Source organism: Onychostruthus taczanowskii, unplaced genomic scaffold (assembly GCF_017590055.1).
Source record: "Onychostruthus taczanowskii isolate IOZ18803 unplaced genomic scaffold, ASM1759005v1 scaffold3, whole genome shotgun sequence".
NCBI lineage: Eukaryota > Metazoa > Chordata > Aves > Passeriformes > Passeridae > Onychostruthus > Onychostruthus taczanowskii.
The window spans coordinates 20751205-20768156 of NW_024500349.1; the positions used below are offsets into that span (position 1 = coordinate 20751205).

General features: G+C 41.6%; 1 protein-coding gene across 4 annotated transcripts in view; it reads right to left on the reverse strand.

Annotated features, from left to right (window-relative positions):
* The window catches only part of LOC121337971 (sodium channel protein type 5 subunit alpha-like), a 215118-nt gene that overhangs the window by 123497 nt on the left and 74669 nt on the right, over positions 1-16952 (reverse strand). For all 4 annotated transcript variants that reach the window (XM_041408460.1, XM_041408459.1, XM_041408457.1 and 1 more), the window contains exon 8: positions 12894-12957. In XM_041408460.1, coding sequence (XP_041264394.1) covers positions 12894-12957 — 64 coding nt within the window. The remainder of the gene's footprint in view (positions 1-12893; positions 12958-16952) is intronic.

Consider the following 16952-nt stretch of genomic DNA (forward strand, 5'->3'; position numbering starts at 1 on the left):
GCCCTTGGTTAAGAGCACAGGTCATCCATGGTATTCTCCTTCACTGTGTAAAACCACAGGAAACAGGTGATGTTACTTCACAATACCCAAGGTCTTGGCAACCTTATTTTTTCTTGGAAAGGACAGGCAAGAAAATAAAACCCATAGCATGAGCTGCAATGGCAAATAATCACCTAGCATTTCACAAATTTTGAATAGACTGGAATTAGGTGTTTATATATGATTTCTCTTGGCACTTATTCCTAATTAAAAATCAAAAACCTGGTATCACCTGTTACAGTTGCAGGTAACACTGTGATGGTGAACCTGCTCTTTTGGTTATGCAGTCTGACACTGGCTGGACACCACCAACCTGTGCTATTGGAGCACCTTCCTGATTGCTTCCTTTGCCTGACTTCACTCACCCCCCCAAAAGGATTAAAATGTTTAATCCAAGAAACCCAGCCCTTTGTTCCACTCACCACCACAGTCTGGGGTCATGACATTTTTTCAATTTCTGCCAGGAAATGCTCTCCTTGTGTGCCTTGTAGATTACTGTATTAAATGGCATGCACATACCATGATTTTCACTGGCTCTCTCTTTGAGGCTCTTTACAAGTCGTTTTCTAGCCCCATATGCCAGGATAGATAAAAAGTGCTCTCAGTGGTACTGTGTAAGCACTGAACTGCATCATCAAGTGAAACACAAGGTAGAAGAGATGCTGGGTCAAGGTTCCAGCCTCTCTCACAGAACAGATTAGTCAAAAACCCCCACAGCTCTTGCACATCAGAAGCCACTCTCCAAAAAATAAGGTATGACCCATTAGAAACTGAAAACACAGAAATATACAAAGGCTTTCTTCTAGGCATGTATCCTAGGAAGAGAATATGAGATCCAGTGCCCTGGAGCCTTATGGTATTTGGGAATTTTTAGGTGAGACCATCTAATATCTGGAAAAGCAGATCTCAGCAGAATGTGCAGTTACACCAGCTCTCCCTGTTCTCCTAATCCTTCAGATACAGATGAACCTGGTACAATTCCCTGAAAATTCCAGCTGCCACAGCTGGAGATGGTTGGAACATGAGGGATTTTGAACATGTCACCAGTCATGTAGATTGTATAGCTTTAAGCTTAATTTTCTCCCAGAAAAATATCTTAGATTTTCTCAATCACTGCTACTTTTTTACCAAAGCAGAATATTGCCAGAAATTGAAATGCAAAGCAGAAATAGAAATAAAGCAAACTAATTTTTAAAATGCCAGACAAAAAAAAAAAAAAAAAAAAAAAAAAAAACGATCCCTGAGAAAGCAGAGTGTGTCTCAGTGTGAAAACCAGTGTTCGTTTTCTTTAAAAACTGTAATTTTCATACAGATATAAAATAAATTTTACAGCACAGGATAGCTATCTACATTGCATGTCAAAATGAGAATATGTTTTTGTATAAATCTATGTTGTCTGCCACCACCATTAGACATTCAACAGCACTTTTAGGATCTTAATTTAATATCAGTAGTGAATCACAAATTTTAAAGTAAGCCTGCTTTGAACACTGATAAAAGGAGTGCTGAAGCATTGCAAAGTGTGTGCAGATCCTTGTTTACAGTAGTTTTCAGAAAAAGCAATAAAGAAATGAACAGCTGATGTTTAGTGAATTAAATGTTACACACAAGTGGGGGTATAATAAGTGATTCTGTCACCTTAGGTAGAGCCAAGTTAGCTTATACCAGTTGAGAATTCAGATAATAATAATTCTATCTCACAAAGAATAAAAAAGAGTCACTCCTAATTTTTTCCCTGCCAGTCTAGAAATGCCTCCTTCTAGATCTTTCCTAGTTTGAATACCTATTTTTTTCCTAATAAGAGCCACATTTCAGTAAAAATACGGTAACATTACTGAGTTAGAAGATAATAAAATGCAGAAATCTCGTATTGTTTTTCCTGTAAAATATGCAGATGCACAATGAATGTCTCTTGCATACCCATGTCCTTTTTTGAGGCAGAATTTTCACTAAACCCCCTCTCTCCCAAAGGCAGCATCTGCTGTCACTCTGCTGTAGAGATGTGAGATCTCTGCCTCTGATCCACTGCAGCAAAGAGCCTTCATCGCCCGTGATGTGCCACTCAGCTGCTCAGGAGCTCTGAGAAACGGATTCTCCAGGCTCCTGAGAAGGAAATTCCCTTTGCTGGCTCCAAGACATCGTGTCTACACAAGACACGAACATTTCTGAAAGGCTGATTATGTCTGCCACGGGAAAATGACTTCACCCACACACTGGGTGTGGTTGGAAACTTGGTGATCGTGTCCAAAGGTGCAGAGCCCTTTCCTTCTCCTCTCCCTAAAGAGAAATCCTGAGTGGCTCCATTGATCTGGTCTCATTGTTCTTATTTTAGCATTACTACTAATGGCTAAAACAACCCAACGTAGCTGAGAGCAACTTTGCTGGTGGTTACTTTAATGGTGGACTTCAGCCTAGGCAGGACAGTCATTTGGAAATCAGGCTTCTTCTAGAATAAGTTACCTAAAATCTTGGGCAAAATGGAAATCTTGCCATTAATATAAATTATTGAGAAGGGTGAGATTTTCCTCTGAATCTCAATTAGTAGGGAGAATTTCCTCTTAATCCATTCACCCTTTTGAACAAGAGCCTGGGAGAAAGGGGACATTGGGAGCGATGGGATGAATTTTCATAGGAATTTCTGAGCATGTATTAGAGGATAAAAAGTCACTTGGGTTCACTGCCAATGTTGCTTTCTAGGGAAACGTTCGATGAAGAAGAATTTTCAAGCAAGTGCTCAAAGCATTTTACTTTGCTTGGGAATCTGTAGGACATGGAGATGTAACCCCTCTGACTGTGAAAGTGAGCAGTAGAACCTCAGAGGAATATTTTCTGATTATAATAAAATTATATACACATATAATACATTTTTTTCATTTTTATTCTGTCCCTGTGGGTCATTTTCCACTGTCAGACCCCACAGTGAATGGTTTAACCCCAGATGGCAACCAAACCCACAGAGCTGCTCACTCACCCCAACCCAAGTGGGATGGGGGACAATATTGTATGAGTAACAGTGAGAAATCTCATGTGCTGAGATAAAGACAGCTTAATAGGGCAGAAAAGGAAGAAAATAATAACAATATTAATAATTACAATAATAACTTAACTACCCAAGTGATGCTCAGTGCAACTGCTCACCCCTTGCTGACCACTGCCCAGCAAGCTCCCAAGCAGTGTCCCCCAGCCTGCTTTTCCCCACTGTTTATATACTGAGTCTGGAACATCCCTCTGGCCAGCTGGGCTCAGCTGTCCTGGCTGTGTCCCCTCCCAGCTCCCTCTGCCCCCCCAGACTCCTCACTGGCAGAGCATGAGAAGCTGAGAGTCTTTCACCTAGCAGGAGCACTTCTTAGCAACAACTGAAAACATCAGGGTGTTACCTGCATCATTCTGATCCTAAACCCAAAACACAGTACTGTAACAGCCACAAGGAAGAAAATTAACTCCATCCCAGCTGAAACCTGGAAAACACACTTCTCTAATATTTTTTTCAGCTTTAAGAGCATTCAAATGAGGTGCTGCAGTATGAGAAGCATGAACCCCAGCCCAAAAATGTTGTTAATGTTAGCTTACACCCTTATTATGGCAACCAGACCCTTGAGACAGAATTTCCTGCTTGTCAACTCCTTATTCCTGCTCACCCTCTTTCATGGCCAACAGAGAGATAACTCACAGGGTATGGGAATGTGTTAAAAACACTGAGAGGAAAACAAAATGCTGCTTCCCAGAAAAACACTACAGAAATTTAGGTGTAAGGCTCTCACATGAGAATATTATTCTGCAACTGACACCATTTCCTCTGAGGATTTTTTTAAGGAGCCTCAAGATTTTACTGAACCTTCCTCCATGTATGACATTAAGCCTACCCCCTTTGGATTTTTTAGCAAACTCTTCAGCTTCTTTTACCTCAGGGAAGCATTTGAGAGGATTGTACTCTCCTCTGATGCACAGAGATGGGCAACAAAAACAAGCTACATAAATATACCATCCTCCACAGGAGTGCCACAGGATGCTGTTCAATTGATCACAATAAAATTAGTGTCATTGATTCAGAAAAGTTAAAAGCAGCAGCCTACCTACCTATCCATCAGGCTGTAATCACCACTGCAAGCTGGCATTGGTGCAGGAAATTAAAGGACATAAGAAACAGCTTTGGTTTAAATAACACAGGCTGGGAATGCCAGAGAGCTGTAGCTGAGGGGCATAATTACAAAATGCTCTGTCTCAAGAGTTTAATCTAGGCAAGCCAAGCAACCTGCTGATCCAGGCTACAGTGGCCAATAGGGCTGGGCAATAAAGGAAGGTTTGTAAAACATCCATGCACAGGATTGTAACATCCAGATCCTGAAAGTACAAGGAGGGTTTTCCATGTGCTACCAGGAGTCAACATCAGTGACATCTGTGAGGTGGAGGCTGCACTTTCCTTGGGTTTAGGTTACAAAGGGACACTCTGGCTTGCTCATTACAGAAGCAGTGAAGCACATAGCACAGACACAGCAAAAATTAAAAAAAACCCAAACCTTATTTTGGTAAGAGTCCCTTAGTGTTCTTGCTTAGGTCACACCTTAAGCCTAAGAATGCAGAAATCAAGCTGAAAAGTTTGTAGCTGATGTCTTTGACATGTGGCTAAATCCTGGGGAATAGGAATAGCCCTGGTGGTTGAAAATGAAACCCCCAAGGTGGGGTTTGAAAGCCTGGCAGCCTTTGAAGGACAGACAATGCCCATGGCCTCCATGGCTGGTTGATGTGTACAGCAGAGTCTTCCTCAGCCTGCCTCATCCTGCTAAAGTCAACAGACCACAAAAGAGAGGCTTAGATTACCTTTAGGCCACAGACCTGAGTATTTTTCCCTGCACTTTCCATATTTTTTCCTTTCCCTGGACTCTGAGGGACGAGACAGCAGTCAAAATAGAAGATCATACTGTGGGGAACAAAAATCCTTAGACTAACATTTGCTCTTACCCAAAAAAATAAACTACCCATTCTAAAACAGGAAAATATTTTAAAAAATGAATGTAGTACGAGTAACTGGGCATGTAGGAGAAAGGGGCCAAAAGCCAGCAGCACTTCAGCCAAAGCTATTGATGTCAGTGGGTACTTGATGTGCTTGAGAGACATGCTTGAGGTTTTTCTCCTTCCCCTGCTCTTTCTTGTTTTGTAATATTAAAGACTAATCACAGTTAGTGTCTGACTTACAATTCCCCACTAATTATCATCTAAAAGCCAAAATCTGACTTGCAGTGCCATGCTGCATCTGACCAGGAGCTCCCAGCAGCTCTCACTCCAAGCATCCAAATGGACAGAGAGAATTTGAAGGACATATTTAAAAGCAAGGGAAAGGGTGCCAATTGTCTGAAATTATGGAAGTGCAAGCAAATTGAACCATATGCTGCAGGGAAATGGAGAAAAAAAAGTGATGACGACAAAGAAGAGAAGAAATGCTCAGAGTAGAGAGAAACATCAACCAAAAGTTAAAACTGGAGGAGAAAAGAGAAAGAGGTGCCCATGAGCAGGCTTGCTCACAGGCTCAGAGCACCTGTGCATGCTGCTGACCCGAATCCAGGGAAAGTTTCAGCCTCCCCCACTGGCTGCTGGCCGAGGCAGAGGGAGAAGCCATGGATTCAGCCCGCTACGCCAGAGCGCAGAGGGAACGACTGCCTCTCCTGCAACCTGCCTTCCTCAGGCTCCATGCTGCAGCCAGGCAAGCAAGATCTTATTTCTTCTGACTCAATCCAGTGGCCAGACACCAGAGTTTCTGTCTGACCCACCAACCAAAATGTAGGGCAATAATTTATCATCATAAACATAATAGTAGATTACTGCCTAATGAAGACTGTAGCTTCTAGTAAGCCTGCTCCTCTCATGTGGCTGATGAGCTTATTACAGCTTTGACTAAGAGGTAATATTACCCCTCCTTAAGAATTGAGTGGATTTGGATTTAATCCCTACTGCTGCTGTTTGACCAGAGACATGATCTTCCAAATACACCACTGATCCCTAGGAATGGGGACTGTTACTATTATTCCTAAACCTGTATAATTCCTCAAGTCACGCTCATGGCCCCTGTAGCACCTTTGAGGTGTCATAATTGCTTTCTGTTTGTTGAGGTTTTCTCACCATGAGCAGACCATCCTCACTCTCCTGTCACTGTAACCAGCTCAGAGTAAATGGAAAAGCTTATGTGATTTACATCAGGATCTAGGTAAATTCATTTAAGGTGTGCTGCATAGCCTGAAGGTCTGAAACAAATTCACTAGTATTGCTTGACAATCTGGGATGTAATTACGTTTTTAGCTCTAGCAGTTTAAGCAACACAGTTCTTGCCAAAATACCCTTGCTTTGGTGACATTTGAAGAGGACACATTTGGAAATTGTGTCCCCTTCTTCACTCAAGCAACCTTTATATGCTCTCTCCCCTGTAAAATCAGCTGCACCACATCAGGCTGCATTTGGAGAGGGTAATGCACACACCAATCCCATTAGGCACATGCCAAAGCTCCCAGTATCCCATTTCCTGGAATGGACCCATTTTGCAGCAAGTTAAACACTGGCAGACCACGACCTGCCTGACAAAGCTGGGTAGTCCTGACATGACTTGCAACCAGGGCTTTCTCCTGAGCTGAAGATTTTCTCTCTTCTCCAAAAGTTACTTCTTGTTTCTATTGTACTCTGTTCCTTGTAAGCACAAAACAAATTCTTGCAGTACATCAAGGGGGAAAATGCAGTTGGATAAACAAAATGAAAAGCAACAAAAAAGTTCTGTGTGATTAAATGAAGAAAATTCAAAATTCAGGTATTGCTGTTGCTCCCCAGGGGTGTCTATGTGCAACAGCTCTGCCCAACTCATCCACAGACTGCACCTCTGAAATGCCAAACCTCCAAGCCAAGAGAGCTCTTCTCACCCTATTTGTCCAGCATCCAGCACAATATGGCCTGAATCTAGGACTTTCTTACAGAAACCAATTAATAACAACAGCAACAAAACCAGCAATAATAATAATAACAACACAGATATAAATTGAGGCAACTTAGAGCTGCAATGGTCCTAATTGCCAGCAGCAGAATAACAGACTCAGCTGTGTGCACCTTTCCTCCGTGCAGCTGGGGCTGTGTTGCTGGATGCTGTTTGACTTGTTCTGGCAGACACACATTTTTCCAACTCTGCCCTGCCAAGTTCTGGGTGAGAGCAGCGGTAGCACTGGTGGAAGCACCCGATAGCAGCTCTCCTCCTCAGCACGGAGCATGTTTCTTCTCTACCCTTCAGGGGTGTGATAAGCCTTTACAAGGGGCTTTAAATCACTGCGTGGAGGATGCATAAAGGCACAGGAATGTTACTACAGCTCAGAGAGATCAAAGTGCTGCATGGCTGAATGTGCAGCGAGCGCGCTGACAGGAGGGTGATGGGGAGAGACTGCCACAAAAACCCTGCTTTTGGTGCTCATGGAGACTGAAAACAGGCATCTGATGCAATTTTACATGTGGGTATTAATTACCTTAGCAAAATGCCACAACACAGAAGAAAACAAATGTTTGTTTTGGTGGGTTTTTTTTTCTGATAATGCCTTAGAAAGAGTTAGGACTGACACAAAGACTTTGAGGAGCACTACAACACATGGTCATTCCTTCATCCCTTATATGCAATGAGCTCAGTGACAGAATTTACCAAACCATAGAGAATCTTGCCCCACAGTGTACATTATTTTAATGTATCCTGTTAAGAAAAATCAAGGTCATAACAAGAATAAAGGTAGCTAAAGTTTCTATAGCAACAATTACTAGGATGCAGTTGCCAAAGGTGCTTTCTTGTTGTTCCTGAAGTAGATTTACTGGCTGCTTTTCCCTTCCCGTTCACTAGTCCTTTTTGGTAATATCAGTTCAGACATGATGCAAATATGCTTTCATTGTCAGGATGATTTTGTAGACTATTCCTGCCCATGAGCTGAATACACAGGACTTACTGTGTGTAAAGGGAAAAAAAATTAAGCAGTCTGATCCAAAGGGGGCACAACTGACATGCACACTTTTCTGAAAAGCTAGCTCCTTGTTGTAATTGCAAATGAGAAAGTGAAAAGAAGGAATTTAAGTTTCTCTTTGGTGTCTGTTTACTTTATACATTGACGGCATCTTGTCTCTTTCTCCTAATGGACAAATTTCCTTACTGTTTGTATTGCTCAACCAAACCTTCAGGCAGGAGAGGAAATAAAAACAGCAGCCAAAGCACAGCAGGCAAACTTCCCTGTGAAATTACAGCAGGATGAAGGTGAAAATGCTTTAGAGCTGAAATGTATCTTCCTTTCTTACAGGCAGATAATTCCATGCTGCTGCAGCCCCCATAAAAGTCTTTACTCTGGAGAAGCAGGGGACTCTGCAGTGCTGTCACCTCACCAGAGTGAGTGGGTAAATGTCACCAAGAAGGGACAAGCTGGAACTGCATGGGAGGGTTGGTGTGGCCTGACAGGGATATGTTCCACACTGGGAATCTGCTCTGGTGGTGGTGTGCTCCAGCAGCATGCCTCCTGGGATATTTATATATATTAATATATATTAATATATCTCAATATATATTAATATATAAAATAGATATAAATATATAAATATGTATACATAAATGTATATTTATATTTTTATATGTAAATAGATACATAATATACATTTATCTATAAATAAATAAATAAATGTACACATATACACACACACACACACATATATATATATATATATATATTCATAGGAAGTATGTGGTGGTGTCTACTGTTACCTGCTGCTCTGCAGCCTTCACAAATTATGCTCCACTTGATGCCAGGACTAGATTTCACTAAGGAAAGAGCAGTTTCCACCTTCTGCTCCCACCTAAGATCTCCTAGATATTGTACTGGATCTTTACTGAACCTTCCTTGAGGCTGAAACAAGGTGTTCAACATTGGGTAAGATATGTACTGGGGATTAAATTGAAAAGCAAATTGATAGAATTTGTAATCCTTTTTAAAAATCAGACTATCTGAGCTTTCTCCATTTATTTTAAACAAATAAAATAGAAGATGCTGAAATGGCAAAGACAAACAATTTGTGTATATCCCAGTGCAGCAACATCCAAAAGAACTACTAAATTTAACCTCCAAATGCATCTAAAAACATCAACAACTGCAAATGCACTACTTTTTTTTAGCACTGCTCCCAGTCTGACCAATGTGTCTCACAGAGCAAAGCATTTTTCTATCTGTGTAGTTTTCTGAATATGCTTGCTGTGAAACACCAAGCAGGTGTCATTTTGAGCCAAAGAATATCTTTGATCACAATCATTTGATTTTCTCTCTTCTCCAAAAGTTACTTTTTTTTTTCTATTGTACTCTGTTCCTTGCAAGCACAAAACAAATTCTTGCAGTACATCAAGGGGGAAAATGCAGTTGGATAAACAAAATGAAAAGCAACAAAAAAGTTCTGTTTGATTAAATGAAGAAAAGTCAAATTTCAGGTCTCAAGAAGAAGGTTCCTGAGACATCACATGGGAAACCCCCCAGAGAGATTAGCCCTTGTACACCTAAGAAATTTGCCATCTCCCTGACATTCCTACCATGTATCTGCAGCATGGTTTTTAAAGTAGATGCTTGAGGTTACTTGAGCCTATTTAAAAATGCAAATATTTTTTTTCCCCTGCCTTTGCCAGGTCAAGTACTAGAGACATGTTTGCTGCAGCTGAGTGACATACATCTATTCAAATCCCTTCTGAACTGGAATCAATATTACCTAGATCCATTACCTCCTGCTTTATTGGCAGCTTGGGTGCTTGTTCAGAAAACAGTCCCTCCTAGTAATGTAATAAAGCCCCCACCTTGGAGATAATTAGATTGCCTGTGATATAGAAACCACTGATGATCATTTCCCAGCTGATTTTGGCTTGCTACTCCAGCTCAGGTTGCAGTCTCCATCACTACGTGCTCTTACATTAGACCACTTGAGCCTCATCACCTAACAATTGCCATAGCAGATTTATTTGGATTTTTTTTTAACTCTTCCATAATAACAGCAACCAGACAAACCTCAGAGTGTCATTAACATGCTTTTAAAAATGCACTGAAATGGCTTTTTCAATTACCTCAAGATTTAATATCCTGGCCACAACACAGATATCCCTCACTCTAACAACAAATCCTTCCAGGAGAGAACACATGACACCGCCCTTTCCTGAATTTCCTTTGGATCCTCAGTGTGTCCCAGAGGCTGATGAACTCAAACTGTGAGCGAAAGCACACTCCACAAATGCTGTGAACACTCAGGCATGGCCTTGCCAGCTCTCTTTCCTTACCACACCTTCCTGATGCCTTGATGGGTTCCCAATCCAAGAGTCCTCACTTGTCATGAATTTCATTAGTAATAAATGAGGGAACCACAACCTCAAGCATCTGCTTCCTCTGAAGTCCCCTCCCTTGCTCCTGTGGTGAAATCTGCCCCAGAAGGTCCCAAGCATGCAGATTTTGGTTTAGTGTTGACCACTTTTGCTCTTGGTTTCAATCATTGAAGAGTGAGAGAAAACAAATCCACTTACATAGGTCATCCTGTAAATGATGCTCTCCCTGTCCCAACAGGTGGGAATACATGACTTTGCACATCCCCTGGGGCCTGAGGATCATCTTTCTAATTATCTCCATGCCTTTAAACAATGGCAGTGGATGACTGGCAGCAACTCTGTGCAATGTGTAGCAGATGAGACACCACTTGCTAATTCTGAGCTAAAAAACCCCAGCGTAAGTAGGAATCTTTATTACCTATTTTAGGCATTTAAACCTTACCCAGTGATATTAAATACTTAACTAAAACAGCAAAAGGCTGAAGGAGAAAGAAACAAGGCATGAAGGGAAAGTTGGTTTCCCTTGATGTCACAAACATTGACAGCTTTGATGTATTTATCAAAACAAGTACAAAAACACTCAGTTTGAAGGTGTAATTTTTTGTCCTCTTATACTCAAGAACTGCAAGTTCTCCCCTGGCTGTTTCAGGCTGTAAGTCTCTTGTGGGCACAGTGCCTCAACCAGGGGTTTTCTCCAACCATGGCTTTTTGCTGACACACTGCAATTTATTAACTTTGACGGGAAGGAATGAGGGTGGGTTTGCTCATTTACCTTGCTAGAAACTAACCCTCAATTCCACACAGGCTGCCAATATATAAACACTCCACGGATATTGGATTGGTATTTAACTTCCCACCAGCTGAACAATTCCAAAACAGTAGCAATCAACTCTTTCAGCATTGCCCACGAGCAGCAGCTTTCCACCACCACATCTCAGGTCATCAGTGAGAACAATGAACATGACACACAAAATATTGTTGGTGTGCAGAAAACTTGTTTTTCCCAATACTGGTTTGCAAAGGCTGAGGTTCACCAGCACAATGGAGATTGCCAGATCCTGGGATTCCCGGGAAACATCCCAATAGTCTTGGAGTTCTGCCTGAGCCTGGATAAACACAATGTATTACAATCAACAAAGGCCTTAATTAATGGATGCTGACATTGTACCTCCCGAGGAACAAACAAAGGGGAAAGCATGGCCCTGTGCCCAAGGACCTTGGAGTCTAACTCAGGCTGGCAATACAGATCAGACACACCAGGCCTGCAGAGGGAAGGCTGACACTGAGCTTTCCCTTTGTCTCATGTCAATACAGATACAGGCAGTGGCAGCAGAAAGCTAAACATCTCTCCCTGGGACCTGAGGGCTTTTCTTGCCTTTTTGTCCACAAGCAAGTTCAGATTTTATCTTCCCTTCATCTCCCTGCAGACACATGCCTTTTTTTTTTCCTTTTTTGTCACTAAATTCCTTCTAAATGAAACCCCTTTTTTTTTTTTTTTTTGTTTTTGTTTTTGCTTTTGTTTTTGTTTTTGCAGTCTTCCACCTTTGGTTCTACCAGCTCATAACATCTCCCTCCAGAAGTTGATCATCTCACCTCCTCCCCTCTCTTGGCCTAAGACACCCACCTCCCTGGTTCAAATGCTCTCACATATTTGGCTCAAAAGCTCCTCTGTCCCACCACTCCAAGGTATTTTCCACCTCTTCCTACGACTCCTAACAGCCTGCAGTCTTTGCATGGCTTGTAATTTCCTCTGACCACAGAAGATCCCATCTCCTTCCATTCTTTCTGAACTCTTCCACTTCCATCAAGATCATCAGAAGCTGTCAAATAAAATCGCTCCGACAGTGCACTTGGACCCTGGGGATGGGAGGCAGGAGGAACCATGGGCATCTATAGATGGCAGGGTTATTCATAAAGTCCTTTATGCAGAGGATGTTAGTACACCCCTGGATCTCTCCACTGTCTCACTGTCTATACAATGAGAAAATTAAATACATGTAGTCCATAAGCAAATCAAGTACAAATGTAGATCACGATTCAAACCTGAGTACAAACTTCCCACTTACAAAACATGCTGGTTTTGGGACATTTGTTGATTTGTTTATCTTCCTTTGCCAAAAGTCAGGAATTCATCACCAGTTTCAATCCCTCCAGGTGCTCTGTTTCATTTCCATTAAAACACTCTCCACTCAGCCAAAATTTTACTTAGTTTTCACAATTTTTTACTGAGACATTCAAATGTATTGAAAAAGAACTGTAATAAGGCCTCTAAAGATTTCATTCCTGAGTAAGTGAAACATAGAAACTTCTCCTCCCTGCAGTTGACAAAATTGTATTACTATGCACAATATTGTCATTATCCTCTCTACTATTACGCCTAGACCTAAGGAAGTTGAAATAGCTACTTCATGCTGGTGAAAAGTGGACAGAACTAGAGGAAAATGTAGTAATAATAATAATAATAAAGGCAACAAAACCAGACCAGAATTGAAGATATTTTTAAAGTACTTACCCAGCATCAGTGCTGTTGCCACACAGTAACACATCTTCTGTACCATTTTTTATGAAATAGTTCACTGCAACAGAAATTGAGACACGGCTATTTAATAAACACATTCTAGGAATGATAACTTTCAAAAATATCATCCAACAACCAGCATATTCAATTGGGACAGCAACTGAAAGATGAGTGGCAGGCTTTTGCTTTGTTTTGCTAATTTTAACTTCTATAAATTGGAAAAATAAATATATTTTTTCAAATCTCTGCAAGCACTTGCTGTTTGTGTTCCAAATCTGACCTGTTGAATAAGGTGATGATGGGCTGTGGGCAATGTTTTTAGGAAATGCTATTCAGCCACGTCTCTCTGTTCAAACCAAGAACATTGTTACTAAATTCTGTAAATGTAATGAAACCAAACCATATGCTAGCCTGTAACTTTTAGTCTCTACACTGATGAGACACATATTAATTGAAGTTTGTGGCAGAAATTACTGACTCATAGGTTAAAAACGTAACCAGCTATAACTGAGAATGTAATAATATTAACAAAGCAGCCCACTCCCTCAGTCTGGTGGATTCTGCTCAACGTAGGAAACACACAGTATAAGGCAAAAGAAACAAAAATGCACCCTGTTAAAGATCAAACAAACAAGGAAGTATTCACAAAGACAAATATTTATCACTGTCGTCATCTGTACAGGCAATGAAGAGGGACAGAAACTTCTCAAGGGAGCCTCAGAAGAGCAAGCTAAATTTAAGTGCTGAGGACCATTCCCAGGTTGACTCTCAATAAGGCTTAAGGAAATTAGCATCTCAAGGCTAATGAGAGACTTTGCATACACACTTCTTCTTCTCTCCCCAGCCAACCAAGTCTATCATGCAGAGTAACAGAACAGGAGGCCAATTTCTTCTCAAAAGGATTAGCAAAACCAGTGCTCCTGAGGGAGCGTGAAGAAAAGGTGTTCTAAAGAGTATTTCTAAAACCTGGATGGTGGCAGGGAAGAACAGATAAAAGCATTGCTCTAGAAACATAAAAAATGCAAACCAGAGGTGTGCAGCTCAGTGAGGAGGGGTAAATAATCTGGTGTGCTTTGTGATCCCCTCTTGGCCAAGAGACAACGGTGGCAGCCTTGCCTGGTAAGGCTTTGTGAGCAGAGGGGCCTCTGCAGATGCTGCTCACAAGAGGTTCCCCATTCCAGGCTAACCCTGTGTTGTGAAATGTTTTAAAAATCAAGAGTGACAGCTTACCCAGGCGGGCTATGCAGAGAATGCTCAGTGGCTCAAGCACTGAACAGATGTGCTGTGGCTTTCTCAGTAAGCTGCGAGCAGTGGAAAAGCCCTGCTCTGCTGCATGCCAAGAGGGAATTACTGCCCAGGAGCTTGTGGTTACAGGGGCACGTGATGGTGTTCACAAGTTATCAGAGCACAGATCCTGCTCACACTGGATGCTTTTCCACTTTGTCTGGTCACATGGGATTTCTATAGAAACACCTTGTGTGACAGCAGCACTTGGGACTGGGTGTGGTTGAGGATTGGGGGTCAATCACCACAAAACAGGGAAAGATGACACATCTGCATCATCTTTCACCCTCCAGTTCTGCTGGGCAAGGACTTGTGCTTTTCTCAGGACAGGTGGCATCTTATTTGGGATACACAGAGTCAGTGACACAAACACAGCAGACCACTTTCTCTCTGAGCTAGAAGGCCTTTAAGGTCCTATCCAACACAAACCATTATATGATTCCAGGTTTGATTGAAATTCTGGAGCACAGTGTTGGTTGAAAACCAAAACAACATCTCCTGGTCAGCCAAATCAGAAGATAAGAAAAGAGTCTGGATTAGGGAGAACGAAGGATTAAGGAGGACAAGGATTCTCTGTGCGCAAACAAGAAACCTGAAATCTCAAAACCAGATAAAATGCTGTTGTCTGCTGTTGACTTAAGTATTTACACTTCTAAAAGAAGCAGCAAGGCAGGTGCCAAAGAGCCCCATGAGATGCAGCTGAGGAACTGATGTGGAAATGCTGCTGGGAGAACACACCTTCACCACGGGGTCTGTGCAGGGACAGCCACAGCCACAGTGACAAACCTCGGGCTGAGCAAGAGGCGAGCTCCCGATTCCCCTCTGATAAATGAAAGGGGGATTAGAGCTTTACACCCAAGGAGACAAATTGCTGTATTATCAAAAATGTGCACAACAATCAATCTTTCCTTCAAAGCCCGTTGGTTTGGGTTTCAATCAAGCCTGCTGGGCAATCAGAGAGCTGCAAGAAGCAAACAGGCGTCACTCTTGCTTTAAAGAGTGAACGCCCTTGGTACCAGGTTAACCCATGGCCTCAGCTTCCCATCAGTTAATTCTAACCTGGGCAAAGAACTAGGAACTCCTTTTTCATGCAGAGCAGGATTTTCTCTCTGAAAACTGCTCAAACTGAGCAACGCCACATGAAAACACAATGATTTTTCATTGCCTTGGAAGATTGCAATTAATTTTTGTTCTGTTTTTCACAGAAAAATATTAGCTTGTGAGTGGAGAAAAAAGATAGGAAAACAAATATGGAAAATAAAGCTGAAAATCTCTATTTTGGTACTTTTGTTTTTTTTTTTTAAATTTTGAAATAAAATTAAGCCAAAACCATTATATTTGTAGCACCTCTGTGTGTGTACATAAACTTTATGCAACATGCCATACTTTCCAAAAGTAATGCTAATTTCCTTTTTTTTTTACCAGCTTTACTAAAATGTTGGTGTCACAGTCATAGGGTACGTGTTTCTTTTTAGGAATTTTTCTACAGGAGTTTCCAGAGCAAAGTAACGACCTGATCATATTAAAAAAGTAAAAATGGTCTGAATAACAAGGTCTCCGTGAAGTCCTTATTCTGCCTCCTACACTTCTCAAAGCAAATAACAATGGCCATAATTTTAAAGTCACTATATGCAAGTGGGTAAAACCACAAATTTTCTATGTCTATTCTTGCAATATCTTCCTCCCAAAGTCAGTTCCTTGTCATTTTGTCTGTTTCATTCTACATTTTTTCTGATTTCTCAATATCTTCCAGGTTTCTGCATTGCTCCCTCCTACACCAGGTGATTCTAACAGAGTAAACATTCACAGTGTCTCTACTTGTCAAATTACCAGAGGAAAAAAAAAAAAAACAAACTTCCTCAAAAAGAAAAATCCAGTTAAATATATGCTCCAGCTTGTGCTTTCCACACCTTTATCACACAACTGAGCAGAAAGCCAGTTGTGTACATAGACTGCAGGGTAGAAACCTTCTTCATTTCTGTGTGAAGGAAAAGAAAATTTTCTCATTCAGAAAATTGAAAAAGGTTGGAGTCAGCTTAGAAAACACAGCTTCTGCCTCCAGTTTCTGCTCCTCCTTTGAAGGCCCTCCTGAAACGTTATTTTGACTCATCTTACAACATATTAATTCCAATTAAAAATAAAACCACTACAACAACCCTATATATTATCACACTTGCATAAAGAGCAACATTCAAATATCATTAGTCACTGCCCAGAGAAGAGTCCTCTGGCTGACTTTCTAACAAAAACTTTGGAGAGGTGTTTGTTATCTCAGACTATTTATTGCAGCCACACGGGCACTCACTGCTTGGAGACTTTCTCCCAGCACTGGGGCTGGCACGGAGCACTCCCAGCCACCCAACGTCCCCATTCCAAATTTAAAATGCAGTTCGGAAAGCTCCATCTCCTTACAGCTGTGATATGTGGCACAGAGAGGAAATAGACAACAGCCCCTCCTCGCCCTTTCGCCCACTGGCGCGAACGCGCTCTGCCTCCCGGTAATACGCGATAATTAAAACCAATCCTTGCTGCACTTGCTGTGTGCACACTGTGTCGCACACGGCGAAGCCTCTAATAAATGAAATTGAGTTTGAAGATGAAAAACATGCCTCACAAAAGCCATGGAACAGGATGTATTAAGGGTGTTATTAGGGGAGAACGCTTTGGGGGGAAAATGGAACTGCCGGTTAGTTCTTCCCGGCTGAAAGGGGTTGTAAATAATTGTAATAATCAGTTACTCTCCTGTTGCTCAGCCCCTGACAGGGGATC